This window comes from Lynx canadensis, chromosome C1 (assembly GCF_007474595.2).
Source record: "Lynx canadensis isolate LIC74 chromosome C1, mLynCan4.pri.v2, whole genome shotgun sequence".
Classification (NCBI taxonomy): Eukaryota; Metazoa; Chordata; class Mammalia; order Carnivora; family Felidae; genus Lynx; species Lynx canadensis.
In genome coordinates, this window is record NC_044310.1 from 157,805,430 (window position 1) to 157,823,022 (window position 17,593).

At 36.8% G+C, this 17,593-nt stretch overlaps 1 protein-coding gene across 1 annotated transcript in view; it reads right to left on the reverse strand.

Moving 5' to 3' along the window:
• The window catches only part of LRP2 (LDL receptor related protein 2), a 138,455-nt gene that overhangs the window by 108,101 nt on the left and 12,761 nt on the right, over window positions 1-17,593 (reverse strand). The window contains exons 6-10 of the mRNA XM_030323741.1: window positions 14,987-15,118; window positions 13,633-13,838; window positions 10,620-10,822; window positions 8,795-8,935; window positions 6,494-6,697 (exon numbers count right to left, since the gene is read on the reverse strand). Of these exons, the coding sequence (XP_030179601.1) occupies window positions 6,494-6,697; window positions 8,795-8,935; window positions 10,620-10,822; window positions 13,633-13,838; window positions 14,987-15,118 (886 nt within the window). The remainder of the gene's footprint in view (window positions 1-6,493; window positions 6,698-8,794; window positions 8,936-10,619; window positions 10,823-13,632; window positions 13,839-14,986; window positions 15,119-17,593) is intronic.

A 17,593-nucleotide genomic window follows, 5' to 3' on the forward strand; every position in this document is an offset into this window, starting at 1 on the left:
GATGAAATGATTCCTTAAACTTATGCTACACGGATAAAATTTAAGGTGATTTCAATTTATGTAGTTCAATCTTGTATTTGCTGAGCTTGCCAAATAAATGTGGCATCACTTTTCAATAACTTTAAAAGACATACAGTTTCAAGCTTTTCAGGAAACATGAACACACTTACCCAGCAATAGGATGAACTACAATTGATCGTGGGTTATTTAAATTCTGGATTATTGCACGTCTCGATTTATCAGCTAACCTCATGACACTGATACTCCTGTAAGAAGCATCTGTCCAATAAAGATTCTTTGAAATCCAATCAAAAGTCAAACTTTCAACACTTTCCACCCTGTTGGCGGTGAGAATTTCTCTTCCTGTAAGTTGAAATATGAACAAGGTTTAAGCTAAATATATTTTATGCCATACATTTTCCAACTACTGCATATTTAAATTGTGTCAAAGTTATAACATATTTCAGTAACCCACGTGGAATTCTTAAAAAACAAAACAAAAACAAAAAAAAACACTGCTGAGCAACGAGCAAGCACAGAGATAAAACTAGAATCTATCCATTCCCCAAAGTTTGGATCTCAAAAAACAGATATGATTCTGATAAATTGAACCAGAAGTGGTATGCCCTACATTTACTCCCTTGTTCAACCTTCCAGAAAAAAATTTCTCATTGCAGAACATCTGAAAGAAGAGAAGATACCTGAGTTCACATATTCACAAGCACCACCCACAGAGAGCTCTGATAAGCCACCAGGTACCACTGGCAGGAGATCTCTGAGGTGTGACCGCCCAACCTTCTCAACAGCCTTTCAAACTGCAAAGTTGCCCTATTTTGAAAAGACCAGCAAAGATTCCAAATGGAAATCAGAGGTACAGGAGGAAAAAAAAAGGCCACTTTTCTCTTGGTGAAATTTTTATGTCTTTTCCCCTTTTTCTTATTTTCATTAAGGAAATCTGAATCACAGTCAATAACACTTTTTTTGAAGTAGGGAAAACCATCGTAGTGCTTTTTCCATTCATTTACTTAGCAAATTATAAAAGAAAGTCTTCTATGTGCCAGACACCATACTAGATACTTAGGAAACATAATATTGCTAATAGTATTTTTAATAATAGCTTATATTGAGCACTTACTACAAGCCAGGAACTGGCCCAAAGATTTTACATGGAATCATCCATCGTCACAACAGTTCAAGGAAGGCAGTATTATTAGCAACCTTATTTTGTAGCTGAGGAAACTGAGTCATAGAAAAGTGAAGCATCTTGAAAGAAGTGTGGACACTGCCTTTGAAGGATTTATAATGAAGTGGAGGCAATTAAACTAAGAGGTAGAAATCAAAAAGTAATGGGTATTTTGACAGATGTGCATGGAATGGTATGAAACACAGACTCCAAATGAAGCACAAGGCGAGGTGGAGGTGTGGACAGTTTTCCCAAAGGAAGGGGTGAATTAGGTGCTGTAGGAAAGGAAAGACTTGGAAGTGAGAAAGAGAGAGATTGAGAACTCCACGTGTTTTGGAGGTTAATCAGTTAATGACAGAGGTTAAGAGAAAGGGAGAAATTTAGGTAACCACCAGACCCTGGGAGGAATGGGGGTGGGGAGGGGTGATAAGAGGGAAAGGGACAGTGGTCATGCTCTACATGCTCTAAGGCAGGAAGTCTTACATGGAGTAAAGATGTCTACTTACATCTGTTGGTTTTGAGGTAGTTGTGGGATATATGGTGAGATACACAAAAGGCAGTTGGCATTATGGGTGTGAATCTCAGAGAGCTTGGAGGGAGATTTATGGAGGGATATTTATATCGCCTGAAAAAAGTCTTCCCTGATCTTTCCCTCATTTGCCAGGTTAGGAGGAAAATCATTCAGTAAATGCCTTACCATAAGTCTCCCCATTCTAATTTATAATGGCTACATAAATGGTAATCCAAGACGCTGAAGGCGCAAAATTATGCAGAAAATAGAGGAGAAGAGACCCACATGTTGAACATAGAGAACACGCCTATATAGGAAACAGGCAAAGAAGGAACGACCTCTGAAGAACACCAGAAAGATAAGGAAACGACATTGGAGGTGACCAAGATGAGAAGAGTGTGAAGTGACATAGTTGGCAGATTGAGATGGAGTGAGGAATAAGTGGAAAGTATAAATGTGGAAGTGAGAACAGGAACATGTAGGCCAATGTTCCAAGAAGTCCAACCATGAAATGAAAGAGAGAGAGAGCTGTAACTAGAGAGACACTTGGACTGGGATGTGGGTTGCACTTTTAGGATGGGAAAGATTTGATCATATTGGAGTCCCTTGAGAGCTTCACTCAGCTGATCTTGACTTTAACCTGATTTCTGACAACTCATTCTCTACATACGTACTCAATGACACTTATTCGTGGAAAACAGCAGTGTAAAACCTCTCTCACCAAAGCATACTATAGAGTGTTTTAAAAGGTAACTTGCTCATTATGTAGACTTGAAACTGACAAAAAGCGTGATGAGAATTCCAGTTTGACAAAGCAGAAGGAAGCTGATCTGTAGGAGACTGAGCCTACATGTGGCAAAAAACCTAACTCTGCTTTTTGGTGAAAGCTAACATTGACCGGAGTTCTCCAAGCTCAGTGGACCTAACTCTAGTCTTCAGATAGATGCAGTCTGGTTGAAAGTAGAAGACTGACCACACATGTTTTCTCCTCTTCCTTCCAAACTCTACTAACATGACAACAAAGGGACAGCAGATAAGAGATTTTGACACTTTGGAAGAGAAAGGGACTGCAGGTAATAACTCACTGGGGGGGGGGGGGTGGAGGAAGATCCAAACTAAGTCCAGCAGGGGGAAGACACACACACACACACACACACACACACACACACACACACACACAGACACTTCAACATATTCGGGGTCAGAGATACCGGGCTCTGCAACACACAAGGGTGAAGAACTAAAGTGCTTAGTTACAAGTTGGTATTAGAAGCAGTGAGACCACCAGGTCCTTCCCGGATCCTGAGCAATTCTGCCACTTCTGTCCATCTACCTCTTCTAACAGACCAGCAATCTTGTTCTCTGGAGGAAATGATGCAGAGACGCTGTGGGCTCAAAGACACCACAATGCACAACGGCACTGCATCTGCTGGGTGGAACAAAACTGAATACAGGCAGATTGTGTGACTAGTGAACTGAAGGGTCCTTGGCCCCCTGTCCTCTGTACTTCTCCTATAACACAGACGGCAAGCTATCTTCACCTCCTCTTAATCCCCATACCAAGGAGAATGGAGACATCTAATAAGGACAAAGGACTATCCCTAGAAAAAGATTTACTAATATTGATGTTGGAAGCTCCCCAACAGAAAGTCTGCCTCAATATCTGAAGTTATCCAGCTGATGAGGCCCATACAGACAGAAAGACCTTCTGGTAGCTTAAACAAAAATCACAGAAATTTGAAGAAAGCTTCCATCATGGGGGAAAAAATGTGTAGTTAACGGTGTTATATTTGTTTCACATGTACAATATAGTGATTCCACAATTTTGTATATTACTCAGTACTCATCTAGGTAAGTGTAATCTTAATCCCCTTCACCTATTTATGCCCCCCCCCACCTCCTCTCTGGTAACTATCAGTTTATTCTCTATAGTTAAGAGTCTATTCTTTACTTTGTCTTTTTCTTTTTTCCCTTGTTCATTTGTTTCTTAAATTCCACATATGAGCATACCATACAGTATTTCTCTTTCTCTAACTGCCTTATTTCACTTAACATTATACTCTCTATACTCATATACTCTATACTCATTATACTCTCATGTGTTGAAAATCACAAGATTTACTTTTTTACGACTGAATATCATTCCATTGTATATATACCGCATTTCTTTATCCATTCATCTATTAATGGACATGTGGGCAGTTTCCATAATTTGGCTATTGGAAAATAAGGCTGCAACAATTAGGGGTGCAGATATCTTTTCAAATTAGTGTTTTCATTTTCTTTAGGTAAATACCAGTAGTGGAATTACTGGGTCATCTGTTAGTTCTCTTTCAATTTCTTGAGGAATCTCCATACTGTTTTGCACAGTGGCTGCACCAATTTACCTTCCCTGCAATGGTGCATCAGGATTCCCTTTTCCTCCACATCCTTGCCAATTTCTTGTCTTTTTGATATTAGCCATTCTGACTGGTAGCAGGTGATGTCTCATCATACTTTTGATTTTCAATTCCCTTTCATGTGTCTGTGGACCATTTTGGACCATTTTGATGCCCTATTTAAGACAATGTCTATTTGGTTCTGCTGTCCATTTTTTAATTGGATTTGACTGCTGTTGTTGTCGTCATCATTACTGAGTTAGACTGAGTTCTTTATGTATTTTGGATATTAACCCCCTTCACCAATATATAGTTTGAAAATATCTTCCTCCCTTTCTGTAAGTGGTCTTTTCATTTTGTTGTTTAGTTTGCTGTGCAGAAGCTTGAGTTTGATGTAGTCCCATTCATTCATTTTTGTTGTTGTGTTTGTGCACAAAAACTTACTGCCAAAACCAATACTAATGAACTTCTTCCCTATGTTTTCTTCTGGGAGTTTTATGGTATCAGAAATCATTTTTTAAGTCTTTGATCTACTTTGGTTAATTTTGTGACTTGTGTGAAGTAAGGATCCAATTCCACTGTATTAAATGTGTTTCTCCAGTTTTCTCAACACCATTTGTTGAAGAGACTATCCTTTTCCCATTGGTTATTCTTGAAACCTGTCTCAAATATTAGTTGGCTATATATGCTAGAGTTCAGTTCTGCGCTCTCTATTTTGTCCTAATGTTCCATAATGTGTCTATTTTGTGTCCATATCATACTGTTGTTACTGCATTGGCTTTGTAGTACAGTTTGAAATCTGGAAGTGTGATACCTCCAGGCTTGTTCTGTGTCCTCAGGATTGGTTTGGTTATTCAGGGTCTTTTGTGGTTCCCTACAATTTTAGGATTGTTTCTTCTATTTCTATGAGGAATGCTTTTGGTCATTTGATAAGGATTGCACTGAATCTGTAGATGACTTTGGGTATTATGACCATTTAATAATATCAATTCTTCCAGTCCATGAACTTGGGATGTTTTTCCATTTGTATGTGTCTTCTTCAATGTCTTTCATCTAAGTTTTGTAGTTTTCATTTTACAGATCTTCTACTTCATTGGTTACATTGATTCCTAAGTATTCTATTGTTTTTGATGCTATTGTGCATGGAATGTTTTGTTTTTACGTCTTTTTTGGATGCTTCATCATTAGTGTAAAGGAAAGCAACTGATTTATGTATGTTGATTTTCTGCTCTGCCATTTTATTGAAATTATTAATTAAATTGCAACAGTTTTTGACTGATTCTTTGGGATTTTTTGTATATATAGGGTCAGCAGCAAATAACTGCCTTTTTGCTTCTTTCTTTCTAATTTGGATGGCTTTTACTTCTTTGTCTTACCTAATAGCTCTAGCGGGGACTTCCAGCACTATATTGAATAGGAGTGGTAACAGAGGGCATCCTTGCCTTGTTCTTAATCTTAGGGGGAATGCCTTCAATTTCTCTCCATTCAGTATAATGTTAGCTGAGTGTTTGTTGTACATGGCCTTTATTATAGTGAGATACGTTACTTCTATCTCACGCTGTTAAGAGTTTTTTATCATAAGTATGTTTTCTTTTGTCAAAATGCTTTTTCTGCATCTATTGATATGATTGTGTGATTTTTGTCTTTCATTTTGTTTATGTGATGTATTACATTTATTGATTTGTGAATATTGTACCATCCTTGCATACCTGGAATGAATCCCACTTGGTCATAATATATAACCCTTTTAATGCGTTCCTGAATTCCGTCTGCAATATGTTTTATTTTGTTGAGAAGCCTTGCATCAATATTTACCAGAAGTAATGGCCTACAGTTTTCTTTCTTATGGTATCCTTATCTGGTTGTGGTATTTGATAGAAATTCTCCAGTGGGTTATAAAATCCAAATATAAGATGATGTCATCATCCAATAAAGTACACAACAGTAAAGTGTGGCCTGATTATAATGTGTCTATCTGTGATGATTATGATATATTACAGAACCCAAATCATTGAAAATTTATAGTAATCGACACTCACATATTAATTCATGTTTTTGTTTGGGGGGGTTGTTTTTTTTTTTTTTTTACTATTATTTCAAGCCCAGCATCCGTCCCAGAGAGATCCTCTGGCTGCTTGAATATGAAGGAATAGCTTCTAATCAATTAAACCCATTACTGACTCTCCTTTTATGGAATGTCAGCTTCCGTTTATTAACATTTCTCATCATTAAAAATATACCCTTAAGAAAAAGTTTTTGTTTTAACTTAAGTCACAAAAAGTAATGGCTCTCTTTCCTTATTTAAAAATATTTAGCAAGCCAAGTAAGTTCTAGTTAGAAAATTATTATTATTATTATTGTTGGTTGTTGTTATTATTAAAAAATAGACAAAGCATGCAAAAAAATTTAATGTATTCTCACCTGTGCCATTGATATTTTGTTTAAAAATCATGTCTTTTGATGTATCTGAAAAAAAGATAGTGTTCTCTTGGGCATCAAAATCAACCCCAACAAAGAAAGAAGGATTTCCTGTCACTGGAACTATGACATCTTCTTGGGTAGACAGGTTGAACGGGATGCCACGAACAGCCACCTCAGATGAAAAGATCAGGAACTGCTTAACAACTGTAGGAAGAAGAAACACATCGCCATGAGCCACAGGCTGGTTCTTGAATTCCAGAGAAATTACTTATACATCCACAATGCACATTTTATAATTCAGAAATGTACTTTTGAAATACACATAAAAAATAAATCTGTGGAAAACATAGTTGGAAACAATGGGAAGAGAGGAAAAAAAGATAAGCAGCTATGACGGCAATATTAAACTATTACAATCTTTCTTCTTCTTGAGAAATTTATCCTTAAGATTATATAAAACATGGTCCATAGGCTGAATTTCTAAGGCAGTATTAACTGGCCTGCATAGTAATTCCATCAAAATCCTTGCTTTTGATTAACTTTGAATAGACATCTATACCAAGAATCCTACTGCAGTTTTTAAGGTATTAAGACCGGTGAAGGAAGAATTAACAGTAACCAGGTAAGTTATTTAGAAATAAACAAAGAAGGAAAAGATGGGAGGGGAGAGGAAAAATAGAGAAAATAGGGGAAAAGGAGTGATTTTAAAATCAAACAAGGAGATAGTAATAGTATGTCAGGAAATCAAAAGAGGTATACCCAAAAGGTATACCCAAAAAATTAAAATTGCAGGAGTTTAAGTGCAAAATTATTACACAATGTAGTGTCAATGTAACAGTCAGAAATACATGGCTTTTTAAATGAGGGTGATTTTTATCTGAGTCTGGGATTACCTACAAAGTCAACAAATTTGGGGTGCCTGGGTGATTCAGTTGGTTAAGCAGCCAACTTGGCTCAGGTTGTGATCTCGCAGTCTGTGAGTTCAAGCCCCACATTGGGCTCTGTACTGACATCTCAGAGCCTGGAGCCTGCTTTGGAGTCTGTGTCTCCCTCTCTCCCCCCTCTTAAAATAATAAACATTTTTTTTTTTAAAGTTAACAAATTTGTCCCCGGTAGAATTAGAGAATTTACATTCCAAGCCCAAAGCAGCACCATCTGGGGAGCAAGAATTTGTCAAGGCATTAAAAAGGAGAGTTTTCAAGGGTGAAGACAAGAGAAACAAAAGTTGTAAGAGTGTGCATTTCATCAGCTGAAGCTGAGGCAAGAGCCTAATCATGAGAAGATGTGTAGGCAACAAAAGAAGAAAAAGGGGCGCCTGGGTGGCTCAGTCGGTTAAGCATCCGACTTCGGCTCAGGTCATGATCTCACAGTTTGTGGGTTCAAGCCCTGCTTCAGGCTCTGTGCTGACAGCTCAGAGCCTGTTTTGGATTCTGTGTCTCCCTCCCACTTGCTGCCCCTCCCCCCTTCTGCTCTGTCTCTCTCTCTGTCTCTCTATCTCTCTCTCTCTCAAAATAAATGTACAAAAAAAAAAAAAAAAAAGTAAAAAAAAAAAAAAAGAAGAAAGAAAAAGAAGAAAGAACTAAATTGCATCCCAGAACATAGAGGCAGATATAATAAAATCTGAACTGAAAAAATGAAAAACTAGATGAGTAAATGAGCTGCCCCAACACTTAGTTTGCTGTGGAATGCAACAATAAGGCAAGGCTTTATTCCCAATAAAGTTAAGGCTACCAGCTAAAGTGGAAAAAGTAACACAATAGAGAAAAGAACTCAAAATTAAATGTTATGGAATTTTAAGAGAATAGTTTAGGGGCACCTGGGTGGCCAGTTGGTTGAGCGTCTGATTCTGGCTCAGGTCATGATCTCACGATCCGTGAGTTCAAGCCCCACATCGGGCTCTGTGCTGAGAGCTCAGAGCCTGGAGCCTGTTTCAGATTCTGTGTCTCCTCTCTCTCTCTCTGCCCCTACCCTGCTCATACCTCGGTCTGTCTGTCTCTCTCTCTCTCAAAATAAATAAACATTAAAAAGAGAGAGAGAGAATAGTTTTAAAAGGAGACAAAGATTTCAGGAAGGAGACAAAGGGGAAAGGAAGTCCAAGGAAACCCTCAATGTGCAATTAAAGGAAAGACCCATGGGACAGCTCTGTGTATGAAGGGAGTAGTGCCTACTGAGGAAGATGCTCTGTCAGCTACCAAAGGCTTATTCACCATTAAGAGTATGACAGCTGGTCCAGTCCTGTCCAAAAGCAGCATATACCCTTATGCTGCCTGCCAAAAAGAGAGCCCAAAAGTGATTTCTTACCAACACAGTGGCGGTTATCCACATCCAGGCTGAAACCGAATGTGCACCTGCAGCGGTAACCCAAACCATCATTATCTGTTCTGTGGCTGAGGACACAGACCTGTTCACAGCCCCCATTGTTATCTCCACATGGGTTGTTAACTAGAGGAAAAAATATACAGGGTTAAATCTCAGTTAGAAATGTATGATTGCCAAAGACATGTGAAACCACTTTGAGCCCTGTAGGTGAAACAGAATAATGGGTTTGAAACTCAGAAACACCACCGCTGGTTGTTGCTGTGTACATCCACATTTACCTGCTCTGACTCTCCCACCTACTCTCAAACTGCAACACACAGGGTTCCCACAGCTAGATAACTTTGGGAATTCTTCTCCCCAAGACAATTATGTCAGACCCTGTCTGCTAGCCTCAGTGGTTAGAAAGTAACTGCCTCCCCCAAAAAACTTTAGGGTTATTTTTACCATTCATAAGATATAATAAGTAACTATTATTCACTGGATGTTCGCTTTGTAAGTAAGCCAATTTACAATCAATGACTCTAAGAGCTAAATATTATTATCTCAGTTTTATTACTGCCCAAGATTATTCAGCAACTAAACTGGAAGTCAAAACCAGATCTGATTCCAAAACCTTACATGCCTGCAATACAAACCAGTTTATACTTCCAAAACCCATTCTCAAAGGAATGACTGAAAAAGCTCACTGTACACAAAGCTTTTGTCATGGCCAAAAATGTCACGTCTGCTTTGAAAATTACCTTCTTAACCTTTGACTTACTCTTTAAAATTATCTCTTTACCTTCTCAGGTGGATTGATTTAGGGAAACTACAAAGAAAAATAATTTGGATGATAAAATTGGGTAATATTTTTGGTCAAGGACAAATAGGAATTTAGTAGCTGATAAACTGATTATTGCAAATAAATATTTCGAAAATGTTTTCAGGGGCAGCATGCATTTTCAGCTAACGTATGTTTTCCCAGGATGAATACACTGAAGGATATTCACCTGAATGTATCAGTTCTAGTGGCTGGTTTTTTGTTTAAAGAAAATAAATAAACCTAATTATAGTCTTTCTCCACTGTAAAGTCAAACCCGCCACTTAACAAGGGAGTTTTAAAGTAAAATCTGCCTTTCCCTGAATTAATGTTCATTGATTGTAAACTTTCTATCAACACAGAAAAGAGCCATATACAGTCATAGTCATGCCAATTTAAAACAAGACTTACTATAAATAACAGACGTCTATACAATGTCTGAATCAAATAATTTTTTTTTGATGTGACCAGCCTATGACACCAAACACAGTCAGCCTATGACAGACCCAATGCAAACCAAAGAACAAGTGTCATACATATACAACAGAGAAGAGAGAAATTGGTTCTGACGTCACCTCAACTTGGGCATGTTATTTTCTTCTTCTGGGCTTCGATTTCCCTCAAATTTAATATTAAAGGATTGAATACAGATTTCTCCTAGTAGAATAAGAATACATATTTTGGTTTGCTTTGTTTGCTGTCTGTCCCCAGCATTTAGACAGGACTTGGGCACAATTGCTGGTGCCAAATAATATCTGTAAAAGACATCTCTAAGTTCCCTGTAGATTTGGCATTTTAACTCTGAAATACGTCAATTTCTACAGAAGGCCCCAGGATCTACAGAGCCAATTTCAGAGAGTTTAACTCTCTAGATAACCCTGCATATATTTGAAAATGCCACCTAAATCTCATGATATCGCTCATCACTAACTTCCATGGCTGTGAAAAAAAATCTTTCTACCAAGGCTAGTACTGAGCAGGATTTCCATTGTTCTGGGGCAAACATACCATAAGGCTGCCTGAGGGAATGATAAACAGTCACTCCAAAGGGCCTCAGGGAGGTCTGGAGGTACACTTGTGGACTGGTCTCCGTGAACTTGTTTGCCTTCATTACAGCCATCTGTGTCCAATCAGTAAAGTATACATAACCTTCAAACAAGCTTATTCCAAAGGGATGAGGAATGAGTGAGCCTCCGTGGACGACCGTCTTCCTGTTGCAAAAGATGTACATCACACAATTTTTTTTACCTTCATTTTTGTTAAATTTTGTTTTAAGTTTTATTTATTTTGAGACAGGCAGAGACAGAGTATGAGCAGGGAGGGGCAGAGAAAGGGGGAGACACAGAATCTGAAGCAGGCTCCAGGCTCTGAGCTGTCAGCACACAGCCCGACTTGGGGCTCAAACTCACAAAATGCAAGATCATGACCTGAGCCAAAGTTGGTGTTTAACCGACGGAGCCACCCAGGTGCCCCATACCTTCATTTTGATTAAAGGTGGAATTAGTTGAAGTAAATGCTTAAAAAGCTAAGTAATCTCTTGATCCAAATGTAGAATATATAGAAAATATTTTAAGTTGTAGGTATATCTCCACCTACATTTGATAGAAAGATTTTCATGTGTCTCTTGGGAAAGACCCTTGAAATAAAATTCTAGCACCAGTCCTAGTTTATTCTAGACTTTTTGAAAAATTACTGTTTTCTCACATGCTTCTTTAAGGTTATCACACAAAAAAGGGGAAGAGGGTTAAGATGTGAGATACCATTTTGAAATCCATAGGTGAAAGAGTAATAACAAGGGAATGGAAATGTAGTAGCAGATACCTTCAACTTACTTCACGCTGCAGCATTAACCATTTCTTAGCAATTAGGGAGCTGGATAGTAAGTAGAACAATTCCAGAACAACCATACAGACCTATTCCTGATGTCATTCTGGAAAAACCAAGAAATAGCACGACTACTGTCATGCCTCAGGATAAACCTGTTTGCTCACCACACTTGTAGTGGAGGCACATAGTGGCCAGAGCTGCTTTACGTAGAAGAAAATACAAGTAAAGGTGCCAAGCAAGGATAATGTCTGCCATAAGTTCTTCTACATCAGTGATAATTCACTCAGGCCACATAAAGAAAGTGAAGTAGAAGATGGTTCTGAGAAAAAAAACTTATTTTTTGCTCGTGGCAAAATAGAAAGACCTTCAAGAAAATCTTAAGAGCCCTGAAAGCAAAAATCATATAGAACTCTAAGAACTGAAGATGCTAAGGTTTCACACCAAAATGTAAAAAAAAAAAAAAAAACAAAACCAAAAAGCAAAAACAAAAACAAAGAAACCTAAGGGGGCAAGTAAGCACACACTTTAAAACACTCAATAATGACATGGCACATTAAGATTAGAGAATGGTTTTTCTTTTTCATTTAGCAAATTCCAGAACCCTGAAGCCACCTGCTGGCACAGCAAAAGGCAGTGACTTTATGATTTCAGCTGTACTCATGAGCTTTAATATAGCTCTTTGATGTTGCTTCACAGCCAGCAAAGCACTCAAATATTTCTGAAACTACATTGGTTTTTTTAGGTTTTATGTTTTACTTGAACCTTAGCATAAAAATAGTTAGGCTATCTAATATAATGTCAAAACACCTGTGAAAGAGAAAAAAAATTTAGGCAATTTCTCAATTGTTTTTGTATGACTTACTGGGTTGATTGATATTTACGTTAAAGTGATTCATATTCTCATTATGGGAACCAGTTTCAGTGATAGAAGTCACAGTCTTAATATCCAATCACTTCATTTCATCAAGTAGAGATTGTTTTAAGAATCTGAAATCTAGTGGTAAACTGTGATACCACCCTTAAAATATAAAGAAGAAAAAATATAATATTCCTTCCATTAAGAAAAAAATAAAATCAAATCATTTGGAAAATTAAATTGGGCAGTTTATTTGCTGAATCCACAGAGTAGTTTTTGCTAGTCAAATTTAAAGACTGTGGTTTAACCAATTTTTGAAAATATGAAAAAGAGAGAAACTAAACAGTTAACAATTTAACTAATACAGTTAACTGTAATCAGACTAAAAAGATGAAATAAAAACTTTGTCATATTTTGGAGAACAGAGGGTTACTACTGGAGAGGTTGTGTAAGGGGCATTAAGGAATCTATTCCTGAAATAATTGTTCCACTATATGCTAACTAATTTGGATGTAAATTTAAAAAAAAATAAAATCTAAAAATAATAAAATAACATTTAAAAATGCAAAAAAAGTATGCTATAGTTTATGCTCAAATATTCTTAAGTATCTTTGAAGTACATCAGGTGAAAAGCAAGTCAGAATTTCTCTTTGAAATTTGAAATACATAAGGGCAGAGTAAAATCCAATTAATTCCCACCAGATTATGCTAAATAAATAATAAAACGCACTTATTCACTGGGGAAAAGTTAGAAAGCTAAACGATAAAGTGTTCTTTGGAAACAAACCATAAGGGACCCAGAGAAATAAATGGACTCAGGAGTTAATGAAAATAATGTGTTCCATCTGAGAGTGGGGGAAAGGTTGGAGAGGAGAAATCAAAGAACAAATGCTCTACGCAATAATGAGTATTAACATGGAACACAAGAAAAGTTAACAACAATCCAAAACAAAACCTTGTCGCTTCATGCAAATGTCAACACAAAAGTTATTCAAGATATTGAACCCACAAAGTCCGTATTTTTTTGAGAGAGGGGAGCACAAGTGAGCAAGGGGCAGAGAGAGAGAGGGAGGGAGAGAAGCGGGGCTCACCCAAAGCAGAGCTCAAGCTCACCCCATGGGGGACTTGAACTCACCAACCATGAGATCATGACCTAAGCCAAAGTCAGATGCTGCACCAACTGAGCCACCCAGTAATTTAATTTTAATTAAAGTATTTTAATCCTGGTCCTGCTGTACCCCTCTCCATAAATTTATATATATACTATTTATAAATATTTATATTTATATGTATATACTTTTTTCCCAAACTTATGAAGCTATAAAAAATACTTCTTACCTTTGAATTCCATCATAAGTTACAGTCTCAATGTAATCAAACCGGCAGTCTACCCAGTAAACACGCTTTGATACTATATCCAGGGTTATCCCAGCAGGCCATCCCAGTTTTGTTTTTACCAGGTCTTTCCGGTTGGTGCCATCCATGAAAGCCCTTTCCACCTTAGGTTCCCCAGAAAGGCTCTCCCAATCTGAGAAAAATAATAACTACAAAAGAAAAACAAAAGATGACAGTTATTTTACAAGTTTCTCTGGAAAATATGTTTTTAGGTTGTTTGGATCAATGGAAATTTTCTCCAGCTGATTAGAGAATCATGGGAGTATAAAACAACAAAAGAAAAAAATCAGAGACTATGAGGGACAATTAGGAGAGTCAACAACTCCAAATAGCAACTATTAAAATGCACTAATAGGGCAGCCTAAAAATTCATGTCATGAAGTACAAATGAATATCATCATTCAGCAACCTTTCAGTAGCCCAAAGTTCAGACAAGCCTTCTATTTTTTTTTTTTAATGTTTATTTTTGAGAAAAAGGGAGAGACAGAGTGTGAGCAGGCTCCAGGCTCCAAGCTCCAAGCTGTCAGCACAGAGCGCGACGCAGGGCTCGAACTCACGAACTTCAAGATCATGACCTGAGCCGAAATCACACACTTAACCGACTGAGCCACCCAGGCACCCCCAAGTGTGCTAAGATCCAACTTTGAGAATTTGGGAGAAAGCTAAGTCTCCTATAACTGTTTTCAAATGTGGACACAAGGAAAATTCGAATTTACACCTGCAGACAAGTAAGCATTACCAATCTTGATGGCATGTCGCACATCAAACAACTTGTAATTAGGTATTACCATTGTCATCTCAATCCCAGTTTGTAACAATTGCCAAAAGAATAGCTCTGATCTTCTTTCCTCTCTTTAAAAAACTACAGCTAATTCATGTTACAATGATCATCTTGATCATGGTGAATCAAAAGCAACATCTAGTTGTAACAACATTATTAGATTGAGTCAGAACAGAGTCTATTCTCTCAGCAGGCAAATGTGGCGAACACTAAAAATAAAATTCATATCCCTAAAAAATCATATATTCTTAGTACACCAGTAGAGGTACTCCTTTAAAGCTTCTATGAGTGGAGACATAAAATAAGCATGGGTTTTGGAGCCTACAAGAAATCAGAATTAACCTTTAATTAATCCAATGGATGTTTTATGTATAAGAGGAGAGATAAAGCTCCAAAAATACTAAAATCAGTATGTTTCCACATCTCTTACCCAACAGTTGGGTCCACAGCAATTCCTCTAGGATGCCCCAAGTTTTCAGTTATGAGGGTGATCCGGTGGCTTCCGTCTATATTTACCATATCTATGCGGTTGACCTTGGTCTCTACTAAATAAAGTTTATTATTAATCCAGTCTACGGCCAGATTCTCTGGATCATCAAGAGAAACAACTTCTTGGATATTTAAGCCATTAATGTCAACTGAAAAAACCTAAAAGAAAGAAAAAACAAAATTACATGTCTTAAGCTGTGGGCACTGTTTTTCCTATATTCATTCAGTATATTTATCATCTATGCTGTACCAATCAGTCAGCTGGACTTAAAAAAAATTCACTGAGACTTGCTAAAATATTTATATAATGGGTTCCTAGGGAGAAAAAGATTATTTCAAAGTATATGTAAGGCAAATATAAAAGTTGGATTTTTTTAAATCCTCCATTTCTAATTCTTGGTAACTATCAAAAGTTTCATTAAAGAATGTGGCTTTTTTTGTGGAGGAGGTGGTGATGGTTTGTTTTAATTTTTAGCTGTAAGCAAATCAGTATTGTTAATAATCCAAATTCTCATTTTTTAGAATTTTTATGAAAAGTCATCACATAATTGAATTAAAATTTTACTAATAGTACAGAAAATGTGACAGGAAGAAATAAAATTCCATAACCTTTAGAAGCCTCTAAAGTTGTTTTAAAATCTCTATTGCATCACTCATTGTTGAAATTAAATCTGTCACACTTTCCAAATAAGACAGCATAATGAAATTTTGGCTGTTAAACAAAATGTTGTCACTATTTGTTACCGAATCTTCCATTACAGTTCCATTTAGAAGATGCAGGTAAAATCTGATTTTTATCATCCAAAGCAGCAGAGTAGTTTTTACATTTTAAATGATCAAGTTTCAAAAATTACTACCAAATATCTGTCCAGTTTTGAAAGAATGTCTACTATTTCTTTTAATTAGGCTTTTGGACTCCATTTCGAATAAAATTAAAAGTTGCTCAAGGCTAATCCATATAATAGACTGCTTTGTTTAATAGGTCACATGTAATAGTATAGCATGGAAAAGGTGCTGATTAACATAAAATATCTCAAGGGCCTTTTTGTTAGAAAACAAAGAACTTTCCCCTTCACTCCCCCAAAAATGAAAGCTATCAACACTTTGTGCTTGGGGTTCTATCAACTCCCAAGCTACACTCCTGAAATTTCTATTTACCTTATCTTGCACAGTGTCAGTCCAAAAGACTCTGTGTAGGTGATAGTGAAAATCCACACCCACAGCCACTCCATGATTTTGAGACTCTACCAGCATGGAAAAGTTCCTTCCATGAATATCACCAATTAGCAAATCCCGACCATTGGAGAAAATAACGGAGGGCGGCTCAGCTAAATGTGAAGAAGGAAGGTATTATCACACCTTTAAGTGAACAAACATATGCATATCACTCTCTCAGAAGAACTTACAACTGATAGGCTTCCTGCCTTTCCAAATACTTCTTCTATGTCATCTTATTTGATGTTAAAATACACTTCTGAGGCAGGCATATGGGTGTCATTCTACCCCAGTTTACAGATAAGCAAATGGAGGCAAAAGATGTTTGATGAAGTGTTCAAAATCAAAGTAAGTTAGGAACAGAGTCTACCAAGAATTCAAGTGTCCTGACTGCTAGTCCTATGTGCTTTCAAGGACACTGAGGGGAATACATCAGGTATTTTCAAGAATCCTCTGTGATATGGGCACCTTACCCCATGTGCAACTTCAGATTATGTAAAGCACAGAACATATTTTAAGGATTACTGGGAAATCACTGTTAAAAATATGGCAATGATGATCCAAATCTGCTTTACCTACAAACTCACAGGCTTGCAAAAATGACATATGAGTATCAAGATTTTCCTCACAGTCTTGTCTGCAATGGCTAAAGGATCAAAAACGCAAAGGATAAAAAATGATATAAAAGTCCATTAGTAGGGAAATAGCTAATAAATAATATACATCAAAAAAATGGTCTATTATGCTAACATAAAAAAGTGAAGAAAAGTTCTCTGTGTTGATACATATCAATGCACAACCGTGTGTATAGAAAAATAGAATTAAATACTTATACTTGTACAGTCTTATTTATGTATTTAACAATCACTAGAATTGAAATAACAATGATATCCATGGGATAAGGGAAGGGGAAACTGGGCAGAGAGAAACAGAGATGGAGAAAGAATTTTTATAGATTACAGTTTTTGAACATATGAATTTATTATCCATTTAAAAATAACTACATTTAATTGTTAAAAATTCAGCCTTGTACCAAAAAGCTTTACACAGCAAGTCAGATTTTGTACAGGAAAATAACTTGGAAGGGCAATTGATCAATTATGTGAGCAGATAATGTCAGGCCAAAGGAACTTCAAAATAATATGTGAAAAAAAACACAAGTCAAGATCTTCTATCCCAGAAATGCATGATTCAATGACAAAATGTCATGATAAAGGGAGAGGGGGATACCTTTTCTTTTTTTTTAACAGATTTTCCCCATAAATTTTCTATACTACAGTACTCTTAGATTGATTCCACCAACATCCAGAATGAGGCATTCCCCAAAATTCCAACCCAAGTTTCATAGGTCCATTTGGAACCACCTCTAAATGTTTCATAAACAATACCAAAATTATTTCTATAGATACTAGTCACCCA